Source organism: Ostrinia furnacalis, unplaced genomic scaffold (assembly GCF_004193835.3).
Source record: "Ostrinia furnacalis isolate ACB-3 unplaced genomic scaffold, ASM419383v2 OfSCF2155, whole genome shotgun sequence".
In the NCBI taxonomy this organism is placed as follows: Eukaryota; Metazoa; Arthropoda; class Insecta; order Lepidoptera; family Crambidae; genus Ostrinia; species Ostrinia furnacalis.
Window position 1 is genome coordinate 497,054 of NW_021132394.1, and position 13,128 is coordinate 510,181.

Here is a 13,128-nt window from a genome sequence, read left to right on the forward strand (position 1 = left end):
TTTTTTTATGCTGCAACTGAATCGATATTTTTAGCTATTTCTTCTTTAGTTTCTTCTTTATCTGCACCATGGATGTCATTGAATTGTTGGAAATAATTTTCATGGGGTCATTATGCCAAATTGGCAAAACAAGAACCATGGTGCGGAATTGTAGCTATCGGTTCAGTTGCCTACCCTTGAGTACCATAACATACCCGTGTAGTGAATGCACCCTACACCAGAATGTTTGACCCCGTAAGCTATTCTGTCCGCTTGTTTGTTATATGTATCACCACTGTGAATGTTGACTGTTCAGTGTGTCAATTACTTCCTGATTTCATGTCAGTTTAGTAATAGTTTAGAATATAATCAGTACGAGGCGTGTGTACGACACATCGTGTTATTTTAAGGTTAGCTAGATCTCAATAGTTTTCGTCACGCTTTGCACGCATAGTAAAAACAGCCTTATTTCTTGGCCACAGGGCAGAGGCTTCCCTCGTTACAAATGATACAATGCTTAAATTATTATTATGTACTATGCTTGCCAAATGCTGGCCAGTGACCGCAGTAATCTGCTTTTGAGCTAAGAACAATGCCGCTGTCTAAATCGAACCTATCCATTCTCGATGTGTCATATGAATGCCCAAGTACTGCAGATCTATAGTATAGTTTATAGTGAATAGCTATTGGTTAGATCACAATCAGGTATTAGGTGTTCCAATCCACTGAACTGGACCTAACATTCCGTCGGGGCATTCGGTCACATTTACTAGTTCCAATGCTTGCGTATTACAATCGGATGGGCTTTTATATTCGAATCGCTCATTCAGGTTTGAGTTTGACACATCTAATACTTATAACAGCTTTTGACAATGTTTAATACAAGAAACTCAAGAAAGTGACTTTGGTATTTATAGTTGAGTAATGACCATCAGTGATGATATGAAATAGTTAGATCTTGTCGATAAGCACATCGATATCGCAATACCTTTTGTACATCCAATATTCTTATCCAGTTTGAAAATTATAAATAACTTAAAAAAATCAAACTGCCTAAGGCGGGAATTGAACCCACGATTCTTTTCCAGTTACCTCAGATAAAAAGTTCTAACTGGTTTAAAATACAGCTTACTTATCCCTTTCATAACGCTTAAAGCATCCCACTAAAGCTCTTTTGCATAATAAACACCCACCCCCTAATCCAATAGCAGCGGTCATCGAGCCGGTAGATAAACCAATTAATTCGACAATATGGGGTGCGGTAGCTGCAGCGATTATACCACGTGCAGGGTGTGCTCGGCGATATCGCCTATTAGTGGCCATATAGGCATAGCGCACTGTCCCTTTCGTTCATGCCCTGGAATAGTGCTGGGAATATCGATGTCGATGTTAATCATCAGCAACTATTCATTGACTATTGAACGATGGTCTTTTTGGGTAAATCAGCATTTGGTTATTAGTGGCCTGATATAGGCATAGCGCACTGTCCCTTTCGTTCATGCCCTGGACTAGTACTAGAATATCGTTGTCTTTATCATCATCATCATTATTCATTGACTTGAATGATGTTTTTCGGGTAAATCAGCATCTTTTGTTTTATCGATTTTTAAAATTAAAGCTACAGACTTAGTTAATGGCGNTTCGTTATCTTAAAGATTAATATTCATCCTTCAAAATTGTGTGTGTGTTTTTTTTGTGTGATGATTTATAAATATAAAACTTTTGAACTGTTTCAAAGCACACTTTTTTTTTTCAAAATGTACACTTTTTTTGAGAAATACTCTAATCTAGTGTGAGTAATAGACCGCTGTTATGGTCTGCTAAAAAGTAATTCTTTCGTATCTAGGCCCTCTTCCGGGCACTTATAGACGTCTAAATATAGGTAGACCCTCCACACGGCTCGGCTAACGGCTAAAAATGTCCATTGAAGCACGAAATCATTGTTCTTGTCTGAAAATCGATCCCATTTAGAGCCGGTTTGTTCTGTCCAATCAGATTCATTCAGCTAGCTTGTAGTATCTATCAATAAGAACATTTCTAATCCAAAATTAACCCCATCTTTTTAAAATTCGGTCTCGCAGCAAGAGATCAGGCGATCAAAGCTAAGATTTGCATCTTATACGCTTGTCGCGCTGACGTCTTTTGTATTCTGACTGATTTGTCTGTACTGTATTCAAATATTACATCAGCGTGACGACCCAAGTTACGTTGCGCGACCTATATTTTTCATTTGCGATTGACCTCTTTTAATTTGAATCGAATAAACTATCGATATTTCCAATCGCATCCCCAGTACTTCTCGTTCGCATAGAGATCCCATAGGTATTCAATCCGACACGGGGCGCGGTGTAAATTGAATTAATAATGGCAATTACCGCGTTCAAATGAAGTGTTGCGATCGGCGCCTGTAAGGTCCGATTTTGCCTCTTTCGTCTGTGGCTCGTCTGATCCAAATAGAGACAGCTTTGAATGATGTCTTTATCCAAAATTAGCCACTTTATTTAAAAAAAATCTATTCTCACTTTAATTGAGTTATTTTAAATCGATTAATTTATCGATGATCCCAATCGCATCCCCAGCACTTCTCGTTCGCATAGAGATCCAAGGGGTATTCAGTCCGACACGGGGCGCGGTGTAAATTGAATTAATAATGGCAATTACGGCGTTCAAATGAAGTGTTGCGATCGGCGCCTGTAAGGTCCGATTTTGCCTCTTTCGTCTGTGGCTCGTCTGATCCAAATAGAGACAGCTTTGAATGATGTCCTTATCCAAAATTGTTTATTGTTTATTATTACTTTATTTTAAAAAATTATATTCTCACTTTAATTGAGTTATTTTAAATCGATTAATTTATCGACGATCCCAATCGCATCCCCAGCACTTTATTCAGTCCGACACGGGGCGCGGTGTAAATTGAATTAATAATGGCGATTACCGCGCCGTTTTGCCGCGTTCAAATGAAGTGTGGCGATCGGCGCCTGTAATACTCCGATTTTACCTCTACAGACGAGAGGCAAGGGTTTTCCATGTGATGAAAAGCTGAGCTGAAAACTGGTGTTCTAGTTCTAGTATAAGAAGTCTATCGAAATAATTCACACTTTTGAAAATGACCATGAACATGACCATGACCTCTCCCATGATTATTTTGAGTTGTCTCAGAAATAACTTCTTTATGATCAATATCATTCCTTACATAGTTTTTTACATCAGCTGCTGTTTAGCAAAGCTGATCATCATTGTCATTGAATATTGTATTGATTTCTATATTTACAAGATTTTGGAGAAATCTTTCTGTAGTTTCAAAGATAACTTCTTAGTTTCTAACAAACATACTTACAAACTTTTTTTATAAGAACGGAATGTTGTTTTATCAGTTAGTATTGCCGTACCCTAATCCCTATCTCTTCAATGCTGAATGTTATCACTAATGCCACTAATTTCTGGAGATATCAACACAAAATACTGATTTAGTCTATTATCATCATAGAAGAACAAGGAAAAACTCGTTACAACTTGACACATATACAACTCATGTTTATAGTAACTGCTCTTATTATTAATGTCTGATTTACCCAGTATTTCCTTCCTTCTCAAATCTTTGTATTAATATAACATAACAAAATATACCTATGATCCAATATACATTATACACATTTGCTATTTCTATCCTATTAATTACTAATTAATACTGTTGTTATTACCGCTACCTTGTTTATTTACTCTAGGATTTACCTATTCAACGATCAAGTATTATTTTAGACATCTAAGCTACCAGTTCATAATGTAGTAAATTGATAATAATGTTGCAAAACTAAGAATAAACAAAGTTGCGCAAATAAACTTAAAATATAAAGAAATAATAGTTATGCCCGTATTCTGGAAAAAACTGAAGTATTTAACATTTGTCTAAAATCTAAATGATCGATTTTTGTGTCGTTCCTGAATACGAGCTTTTTAAAATGTATTACTACCGCATGATAATAAATATCTATATCCTAATAAATACTGAAATTACTCACTTCTATCTAAACCTTCTCTATCTTCTATTTTATTTAGTGGTGTTCTAGAAATAGTTCTTTGGGAGCAAGATTTTTCTCTTCATGTTATCTATAAAAATATTTTCAGTATATCTCCTTTTTTCATTGTATAAAAAGAGTTAAAACTAAATTGATGACAGAAACCCTTTGATTGGACATTTGTTTTAGTTATTACAGATTTATTAAATCACGCTTTAAAAGCAATTTTTAATAGATTGTCGTGATAACATTACTTGGAGATTTAATGACGTTTAAAATAACTTCTAAAACAAAAGAATTTAAATTACACTGCTTTATAATTATTAAACTTGTATTAATCTTGCTGTCTCATTTAAATGAAACATAAGTTTTTAGTCTTAGTAATAAGTCTCAGAATCTACAAGCAATTTTACTCTGAATGTATCAGATTAATGTTGTGTGTAATTTTGTTATTGTTTAAGAAAATATTTAGAATAAGACCGCCAATCTCAAACATCTAGTAGTATGTAGGGTTGCATCGCTACCATACTTCCCACCAGTATAATCCTTGCTTTAATTATTTACCTACGCTATAAAATTAATATTAATTAACGTCTCTCTGAAAGGTATATCTCTAACGTAACCTGTTGTATTCTTCCAGCACATTTGGACGAGGAGGAGGGCCACTACCAATGGATCGAAGGTCTGGCGATCTTAATATCGGTCATAGTCGTCGTAATAGTCACAGCGTTCAACGATTACACGAAAGAAAGGCAATTCAGGTAAGTTTTTGTCATTTATTCAAAACTAGCTGACCCGGCGAACTTTGTTCCGCCTTAATGGCAATAAATAACGGGATAAAAAGTATCCTATGTCCTTCTCCTGGCTCTAAACTACCTCCCTGACAATTTTCAGCTAAATCGGTTCAGCCGTTCTTGAGTTATAAGCGAAGTAACTAACACGACTTTCTTTTATATATATAGATTTCTTGCTCCTTAACCTTTAATTGAGCGGGTCACGGTCGGAACATGTCCAAATTTAACATTGTTTTTTTTACTTTGAAACTAGAATATGGCGAAGAAAAATATGGTGGTAACTTCTCCCTCAGTGAAGTCTCAGTTTTAGGATTATGGAACTACTAGTAGATTGACAAAAATACACTTAAATCCAAGCTCAGATTCAAAATACAATGTCTCTCTTGTGTTACCAAATAATGACGTTGCAACCCTATTAATCTGGCAATTACAGTTGACTGGGAATACCAATCGTGACTAATCAATGGCAATCTAGGAATTTCACTTTCCAGAGTTCAGTCAGATGCACTAGAATTAAATTATACTGGGAGAGGTCCTGGATTTAATAGAGTTACCTGACGGAAACCTCTTTAGAAATGCTGATGGATATTTTTTTCCCTTTTACAAATAGTCATAGATTATTTAAATTGGCCAAAGTGTGCCTAAGCACACGATTGTAATGAAAAAGTTGACAGACTGACTGCCTCACAGTTACTTATACCTAAACCGTACACAATGTACACCCTATATTAATAATGAACTATTTCTTTGCAGAGGTCTACAATCCCGGATAGAGGGCGAACACAAGTTCTCCGTTATCCGGGGAAGCGAAGTGAAGCAGGTGTCGATAAGCGAGATAGTCGTCGGTGACATATGCCAGATCAAGTATGGGGACTTGCTGCCGGCTGACGGAATACTGCTGCAGAGCAACGATCTCAAGGTGAGAACGCTTCATCATCATCATCATTTCAGCCATAGGACGTCTACTGCTGAACATAGGCCTCCCCCAATGATTTTCACAATGGCCGGTTGATGGCGGCCTGCATCCAGCGCCTTCCCGCTATCTATACACCACTAAATTTTTATCAAATTTAGTGGTGTATGTATATGTTCGGTCCACCTTGTGGGTGGACGTCCTACGCTGCGTTTTCCGGTACGCGGCCTCCACTCCAGAACCTTGCTGCCCCATCGGCCGTCAGTTCTGCGTACTATGTGCCCTGCCCATTGCCACTTCTGCTTGCTAATCCGTCGGGCTATGTCAGCAACTTTAGTTCGTTTACGTTGTATCAGAAGAACATAGGAGTTCGAAATGAAGTATCGACTTCGAGATACATGTACTTACAGTCAACAACACATCAGAATAACATACAGTTTTGTAGCAAAATAATGGTATTTTTAGACTGCCAAATAACAAACGCTACAGTGTATGAGGCAATATGCTCATCACAGTGTCATCTGCCCTTAGCCAAATTCGAACCTGCAATCCCCGCTGACGTTGTAATTCGATGCATTTTTTTTACTAAACGACTATTTCTGAAAAGTAATGGCAGAATAAACGTAAACAGCGCGCTCATGTATCGCCAGCCAGTAAATTTATCGTTATATTAATCTCTGACAGGTAGCAATAATTTCTATATTTGACGCTTATCAGATTTGTGACGTGCGTCATAAGATAGCTGATATCGCTTTATTGGGTTATCGGCGCCGACAGGTATTATTGTAGTACACACCACTTATATTGCATTTTTTGCTAATTGATTTTCATATAAAATGGGTCAGATGGGTTTGCCATAATGACTATTAAATACATAGTAATAGTTGTTGTACTTATTGCTGCGATGTTGCAACAATAAGAGTAATTTGTTAGCGGCTGTACTATTATATGGATGAAATACATTTCAAATGACCCACCTTGTTGGTAGGTTGGTTGTTGTCCCCAAGTAGGTAGGTACAGTCGCGGAATGAAAAGGTTCGTCACCTTAGTGTCGGTTTTCGCTTGCACTAGGTACTGTAAGAATCAAACCTGCCAACATAACAGTCCAAGAAACAGTNGTTGATTCGGACCGTAAAAAAGAGAAAAGAACAATAAAAAAAGAAAAAGTCAATTGGAAAGGACGCTGGACGCTGTGTTTTTCTGATTTGTTATGAAATACGTGCTTTATTGTTGATGCGAAAATTTTTACTGTGCGAAGCGTCTCAAAACAACAAAACAAAACCCGGCGGAAACCGGAAAGGTGTGAGGTGCAAAATGTGACACACGTCCTGCAGGGCAGATGCTATTATATGGAGTAAGAGGAGCGAGCAACTACGGCGAGCACGACGCGCAAAGTCCCCTGGTGAGTCCAAAGTAATTTGTGCCAGTAAAGCACGTGTAACATGTATCGCACAACAAAGATCAACCATCACTGTGATCATACTCCACAGGGCGCGCCCAGACTTCGGCCGAGAGAGATAAAGCGACCATGCTGAAGCTGTCCCATAAGCCATCTGACTGTTAATTACGGCGGGATCGACCCGTCAACCCCTGCAAGCGCGACGACGACATATAGGTATGCGATACAATGCCATCTGCCCTCTGTGACGTGAGCAAGTATTTCTTGACATGTGATCTAAAAGTGTGTTTTGTTTGCAGGTTGCGCAAAGGAGGTGGCAGGTCGTTCCAACACCGTGTGGCAGCAAATCTGAAAGATCNGAATTTCTCGCTACCCACTAACAATTTAAGTGAAGTGAAAAAACAAATCAATGAAATCCAAGAGTCAATGTCGAGCCTTACCTTGGAACAGAACCAAATGAAATCACAAATTTAAAAAAATCTTCGAAGGAGGGAGGCGAAACACAAATTATGAACATTAAACAATTATTTATGTATTATACCTGCCTGCTCATTCGCAAAGTATTGAATATAACCATCCATATGTCGCTCACTCTGATGACGCGGTCAGAACAGGTTCCGAAGCTTTCCATGTTGCCCGGTTGGTAGCGGCCTGCGTCCAGCGCCTTCCTGCTACCTTTATGATGTGTGTTTAATACGTACATTATTAATTTTGTGTGTTTCTGTATGTTACAGATCGACGAATCCTCGCTGACGGGCGAGTCGGACCATGTTAAAAAGGGTGAAAGTTTTGATCCCATGGTGCTATCCGGTACTCACGTTATGGAAGGTTTGTATCTCTCTCAAAAATACACGCCATACATATTATTATTACACCTCTTATTTTCTTGACTAAATAGTTGACAAGAGTGACATGTCCTGGAGTTCGTTACGTTGTCATTTAAACCTTGATAATTTATGATTAAATCAAGAAATTTCGATTAAGGTAGACGTATGCCCGTTTTCACCATCAATCCCTAATTTTTAGGTGATGAAAACCAAAATTAGTGTTATATGTTACCATAGGGGTCACTTAAAAAATAGAGATTGATGGTGAAAACGGGCATTAGTCATATAACTGCGGTATGGATGCATCTATTTGACAGATGATATAAAATATGTCAATGAATTGGTGATAGGTAGAACATGTCAATGGTAATAATATAGTCCAAAAACGTGTTTATTTAGAAAGAAAGAAATATTTATTACGATGAACATCACTTAGAGAACAAAGAAAGTATACGGAAAAAAGACAGAAATAAATATTACAAGGAAATAAAAAGTGAACTGAGCAGTGCCACCGTGTTGCAACAGCGATGCCCATCGCAATGGGACTCCACTCAGCATATGCCGTGGCCCACGGTGGGGAAGGTCACGACGCTGGTTTTCAGTGTGTCCCATGCCGAGTGGAAGTCACGGACACCAACCTAAACTGCATATAAAACAGTTCAAAAATAAATATACAGGGTGTTTCTTGTAAGGTGTCAAGCCGAAGGCAGGTGATAGGTGAGGACTAGACCTATCGATTTCACCCCCATGTATGTTCTACGATTTTTCGTAGNGTATTTGTGACGTGCGTCATAAGATAGCTGATATCGCTTTATTGGGTTATCGGCGCCGACAGGTATTATTGTAGTACACACCACTTATATTGCATTTTTTGCTAATTGATTTTCATATAAAATGGGTCAGATGGGTTTGCCATAATGTCTATTAAATATAGTAATAGTTGTTGTACTTATTGCTGCGATGTTGCAACAATAAGAGTAATTTGTTAGTGGCTGTACTATGTAATGTAGTATTATATCGGGTGAAATACATTTCAAATGACCCCCCACCTTGCTGTCCCCAAGTAGGTAGGTACATCTAGCTTAACACTGAGGCATCTTTTACAATTTGTAATAGATGTTATTTTGAAATAAATATGTAAATTCTGCTGTCAACTGTACTAGGGAATCACTTTATTACTTTTGAGAAACCCCTAAAAAGGGGTAAATGGGAATTAAAGTTTTGAACTTAACGGAAATCAACTCGTCTACTAGTAAGAAATAAAAGTTCTAAACTAATTAGCGCCAGTCTTAAACACTTTCTATGTATTTAGTAACAAATACTACTGGAGAACGTGACCTAATTATGTCAAAGGTATTATAAAACTTCCAAATGTTGAATCCTTATCAAAATTCGTTCAGTGTGTTACTATGTAAAGAACATTTTTGCTAAATATAAATCTGTACGCCCCCGACTGATCACGAAGATATCACAAGTAGATAACAGGTTTGATAAGAGTTGTAGTAATGCAGTATTTTTATCTTAAGATTTGTTTGATTAATTGTATACAGTCGACAGGTCATCAAGTTATACATTTTTTCTTTTACAAAATAGCACTAATGACGTCTACACAAGGCACAGTGTTAACATTAACATGGCGTCCGAAGCTTGTGAAATAAAAATAACTGTTTGCCTTACATGGTTAGAAAATAGATAAAAATGTGTTATTATATTAGCACTGTTAGATATATTTCAGGAAAAACCCAGCGTTTGTTTACTATGATTAGAATTCTAGGGCCCGCTAAATAAAACAATGTTTATGTCGTGACCAATAACGCTGACAGTACTGACTGATATAATTATTATAATTACTAGCGGCCGCCCGCGACTTCGTACGCGTGAACCCCGTTTTACCCCGTTTTAATCAATATTACACTGTGATTCAAATACATAAAATTTCTTTATTTAATAAAATTTCAATATTATTTACGAACGTCAAAAGCAGTAGTTTGAACAGCGCTTGATAGATGGCGTTTCACGGCTTCGTCGTCCGCATGAATATTTACAAACGTCAAAAGCAATGTTGATAGATGGCGCTTTTTCTCACGTCTTATTTATTTATTGAATTTGTTTTGTCACATATCGTCATAAATTATAGTCTATATGTTATTCTGGGTTATACACAATAATAATGTACCTAAAGTTTCGTCGAAATCCGTTCAGTAGTTTTTGCGTGAAAGAGTAACAAACATGTTGACATCCAGACATTGCATCCATACAAACTTCCGCATTTGTAATATTAGTAGGATTAGTAGGACTAAATTAGTCATTGAATGTAGTAATAACCGTCAACATTTTCTAAAATTAGGCAAGCATATTAGTTATTATGATACATGCAGTCCATAAGAAACTATTTTCCAAAATCACCCCCTGCACGCAGAAAGATTTAGTGATGGCTACTGACAACGCTTCTTGTGCCGGAATTTTGGGCTGACATTGTGTAGGTTTGATGTTGACACGACAAGAAGAAGAATTCACCCCCCTAGGGGATGAAATGGGAGTACAAAGTCTGTACAGAAAAACAAGAGATTAGTAGTCTAGACAGGACAACCCGCGGGCGTAAAGGTAGTGTTTAATCATCATCATCATCTCAGCCATAGGACGTCCACTGCTGAACATAATTTCGTCGTTCGACGCCGTCAAAGGCAGACGTGTGTCCGATTTCTTAACAAAAAATCTATAATTTGGCATTTTAAATTCGACTGTATTCGTTAAATTGTAAAAATCAAATTCGTTTAAATCAGTGCCCGTATTTTTCGACGCGAATCTTCTGCTCGCCTGACTCATCGCCCGAACCAGACCCGAACACAACGGCGCGCACACAAGTAAGAAATTATATTATTGAGCCGTGGACAAGCTTATGCAATAACGAGCCTGTTACATTCACCTATTAAATCAACGTCGGGGCAAGAGTGCCGTTCCACACCTGATTTATCCACTACTAGCTTTTGCCCGCGGCTTTACCCGCTTGAAATTTCGTTTGCCACAGATCATCATAATTTAAAGCCTATATGTTACTCTGGGTTATAAACAATGATACTGTAAAGTTTCATCAAAATCCGTTCAGTAGTTTTTGCGTGAAAGAGTAACAAACATCCAGACATCCAAACTTTCGCATTTATAATATTATAGTAGGATAGTAGGATTGGTCCCGAAGCAGCGGACTCGCAGATTACCTTCAGAAAAAGAAAACAACCACACGACCTTGGCTGTTCTTGCAGTGGAGACGTCCAAGATTTACGCTCCGAAATGGCACGAATCTCTAAACTATGTACTTGAAAATTTTGTTACTATAAACCAAACAACTCTGGATAATGTCTCAGAAATAATAATAAATAATAAATATCCTTGGACATATTACACTGCGCTTCTAGTCCCAAACTAAGCAAAGCTTGTACTATGAGTACTAGACAACGGATATAAACATACTTAAATACTTTTTTTTATAAATACATACATATTATACATAGAAAACACCCAGCACAATACAAATAAATATGTTCATGCACACAAATGTTTGTACTGTGCGGGAATCGAACCCGCAACCTCTGGAATAGTAGTCCGTTTCGAACCACTACACCAAACGGCCGACAACGAAATGAATATTCATCTGACGGATATGAAATCATCGAATGAGCACAATTTCTCGCTTCCCACTAACAATGAAAGTGAAGTGAAAAAACAAATCAATGAAATCCAAGAGTCAATGTCGAGCCTTACCTTGGAACAGAACCAAATGAAATCACAAATTTAAAAAATCTTCGAGGGCGAAACACAAATTATGAACATTTAACAATTATTTATGTATTATACCTGCCTCATTCGCAAAGTATTGAATAAAACCATCCCATACATCGCTCACTCTGATGACGCGGTCAGAACAGGTTCCGAAGCTTTCCATGTTGCTCGGTTGGTAGCGGCCTGTGTCCAGCGCCTTCCTGCTACCTTTACTAATTTATTAATTAGATTATTAATTTTGTGTGTTTCTGTATGTTACAGATCGACGAATCCTCGCTGACGGGCGAGTCGGACCATGTTAAAAAGGGTGAAAGTTTTGATCCCATGGTGCTATCCGGTACTCACGTTATGGAAGGTTTGTATCTCTCTCAAAAATACACGCCATACATTATTATTACACCACTAATTTACTTGACTAAATAGTTGACAAGAGTGACATGTCCTGGAGTTCGTTGCGTTGTCATATAATCCTTGAAAACTAATGATGAAATCCAGAAATTTCGATTAAGGTAAACACAAAAGTCCTGTTATATGTCACTTAAAAATTAGGAATTGGTGGTGAAAACGAGCATTTGTCATATAACTGCGGTATGGATGCATCAATAGAGATGCATCTTTTTGACAGATATGTCAATGGTAATTATAAAGTCCAAAAACGTGTAAAATTAAATCTCCTATCAAAATTTACAGGTTCTGGCAAAATGCTAGTGTCAGCCGTAGGTGTGAACTCTCAAGCTGGTATCATCTTCACGCTCCTGGGCGCTGCTGTGGAGAACCAGGACAAGCAGATCAAGCAGATGAAGAAAGGTCAGTGCCTCCATATACCACCGGTTGAGGTAGCGTTAGACTGTCCCCATAGACGGAAGGCGCTTTTTCTGATTTAAGTGGGCTGTACCCTTGTAAGTGGGTTGTACCTTTGGAGTTATATTGTACCTTGAGTTTGTTTTGGTAAAATCCGCCCAGTTAATTGCGTAAATAAAATTTACTTTGCCACATTAAAGCTTTGAACTCGTATAAAAAGAAGTTAAGTAATTGACATGGAAATTGTACTGAACTTGATTTTAAAATGCATCCCTTTTATCAAAACACGTGTAAGCATAACGTGTAGATAATTTCAAAAATAATCTCTTTATAATTAATACGAGGCCATTCATTTATTTCATTGCGTCATCAGCAATTATTATTATTATACAAATTAATTATTGTTGCATATTATCTAAAGTGGAAAATAGAAACCCCCTTTTCTATTACTGTATTTTCAGTATAATTACTAGTTATTTGTACTTACTACATAGTTGTACATAAAATTATCAGAAAAAGCGCCTTACCTAGCAAAACCCCTGCAAAATAGAGTTAGCATTGTCAATACTTTGCTCATTTAGCTGACCATAGAACAATAGAACAGTCCAAGCTGTAAGGCTTT

General features: G+C 37.4%; 1 protein-coding gene and 1 long non-coding RNA gene across 2 annotated transcripts in view; both read left to right on the forward strand.

Annotated features, from left to right (window-relative positions):
* The window catches only part of PMCA (plasma membrane calcium-transporting ATPase 3), a 150,587-nt gene that overhangs the window by 99,894 nt on the left and 37,565 nt on the right, over nucleotides 1–13,128 (forward strand). The window contains exons 5-8 of the mRNA XM_028307276.1: nucleotides 4,636–4,756; nucleotides 5,543–5,708; nucleotides 7,836–7,929; nucleotides 12,396–12,512. Coding sequence (XP_028163077.1) covers nucleotides 4,636–4,756; nucleotides 5,543–5,708; nucleotides 7,836–7,929; nucleotides 12,396–12,512 — 498 coding nt within the window. The remainder of the gene's footprint in view (nucleotides 1–4,635; nucleotides 4,757–5,542; nucleotides 5,709–7,835; nucleotides 7,930–12,395; nucleotides 12,513–13,128) is intronic.
* On the forward strand, nucleotides 6,834–7,459 carry LOC114354731 (uncharacterized). The gene is made up of 3 exons (XR_003656048.1): nucleotides 6,834–7,104; nucleotides 7,193–7,317; nucleotides 7,401–7,459. It is a non-coding gene; the product is annotated as an uncharacterized LOC114354731 (long non-coding RNA).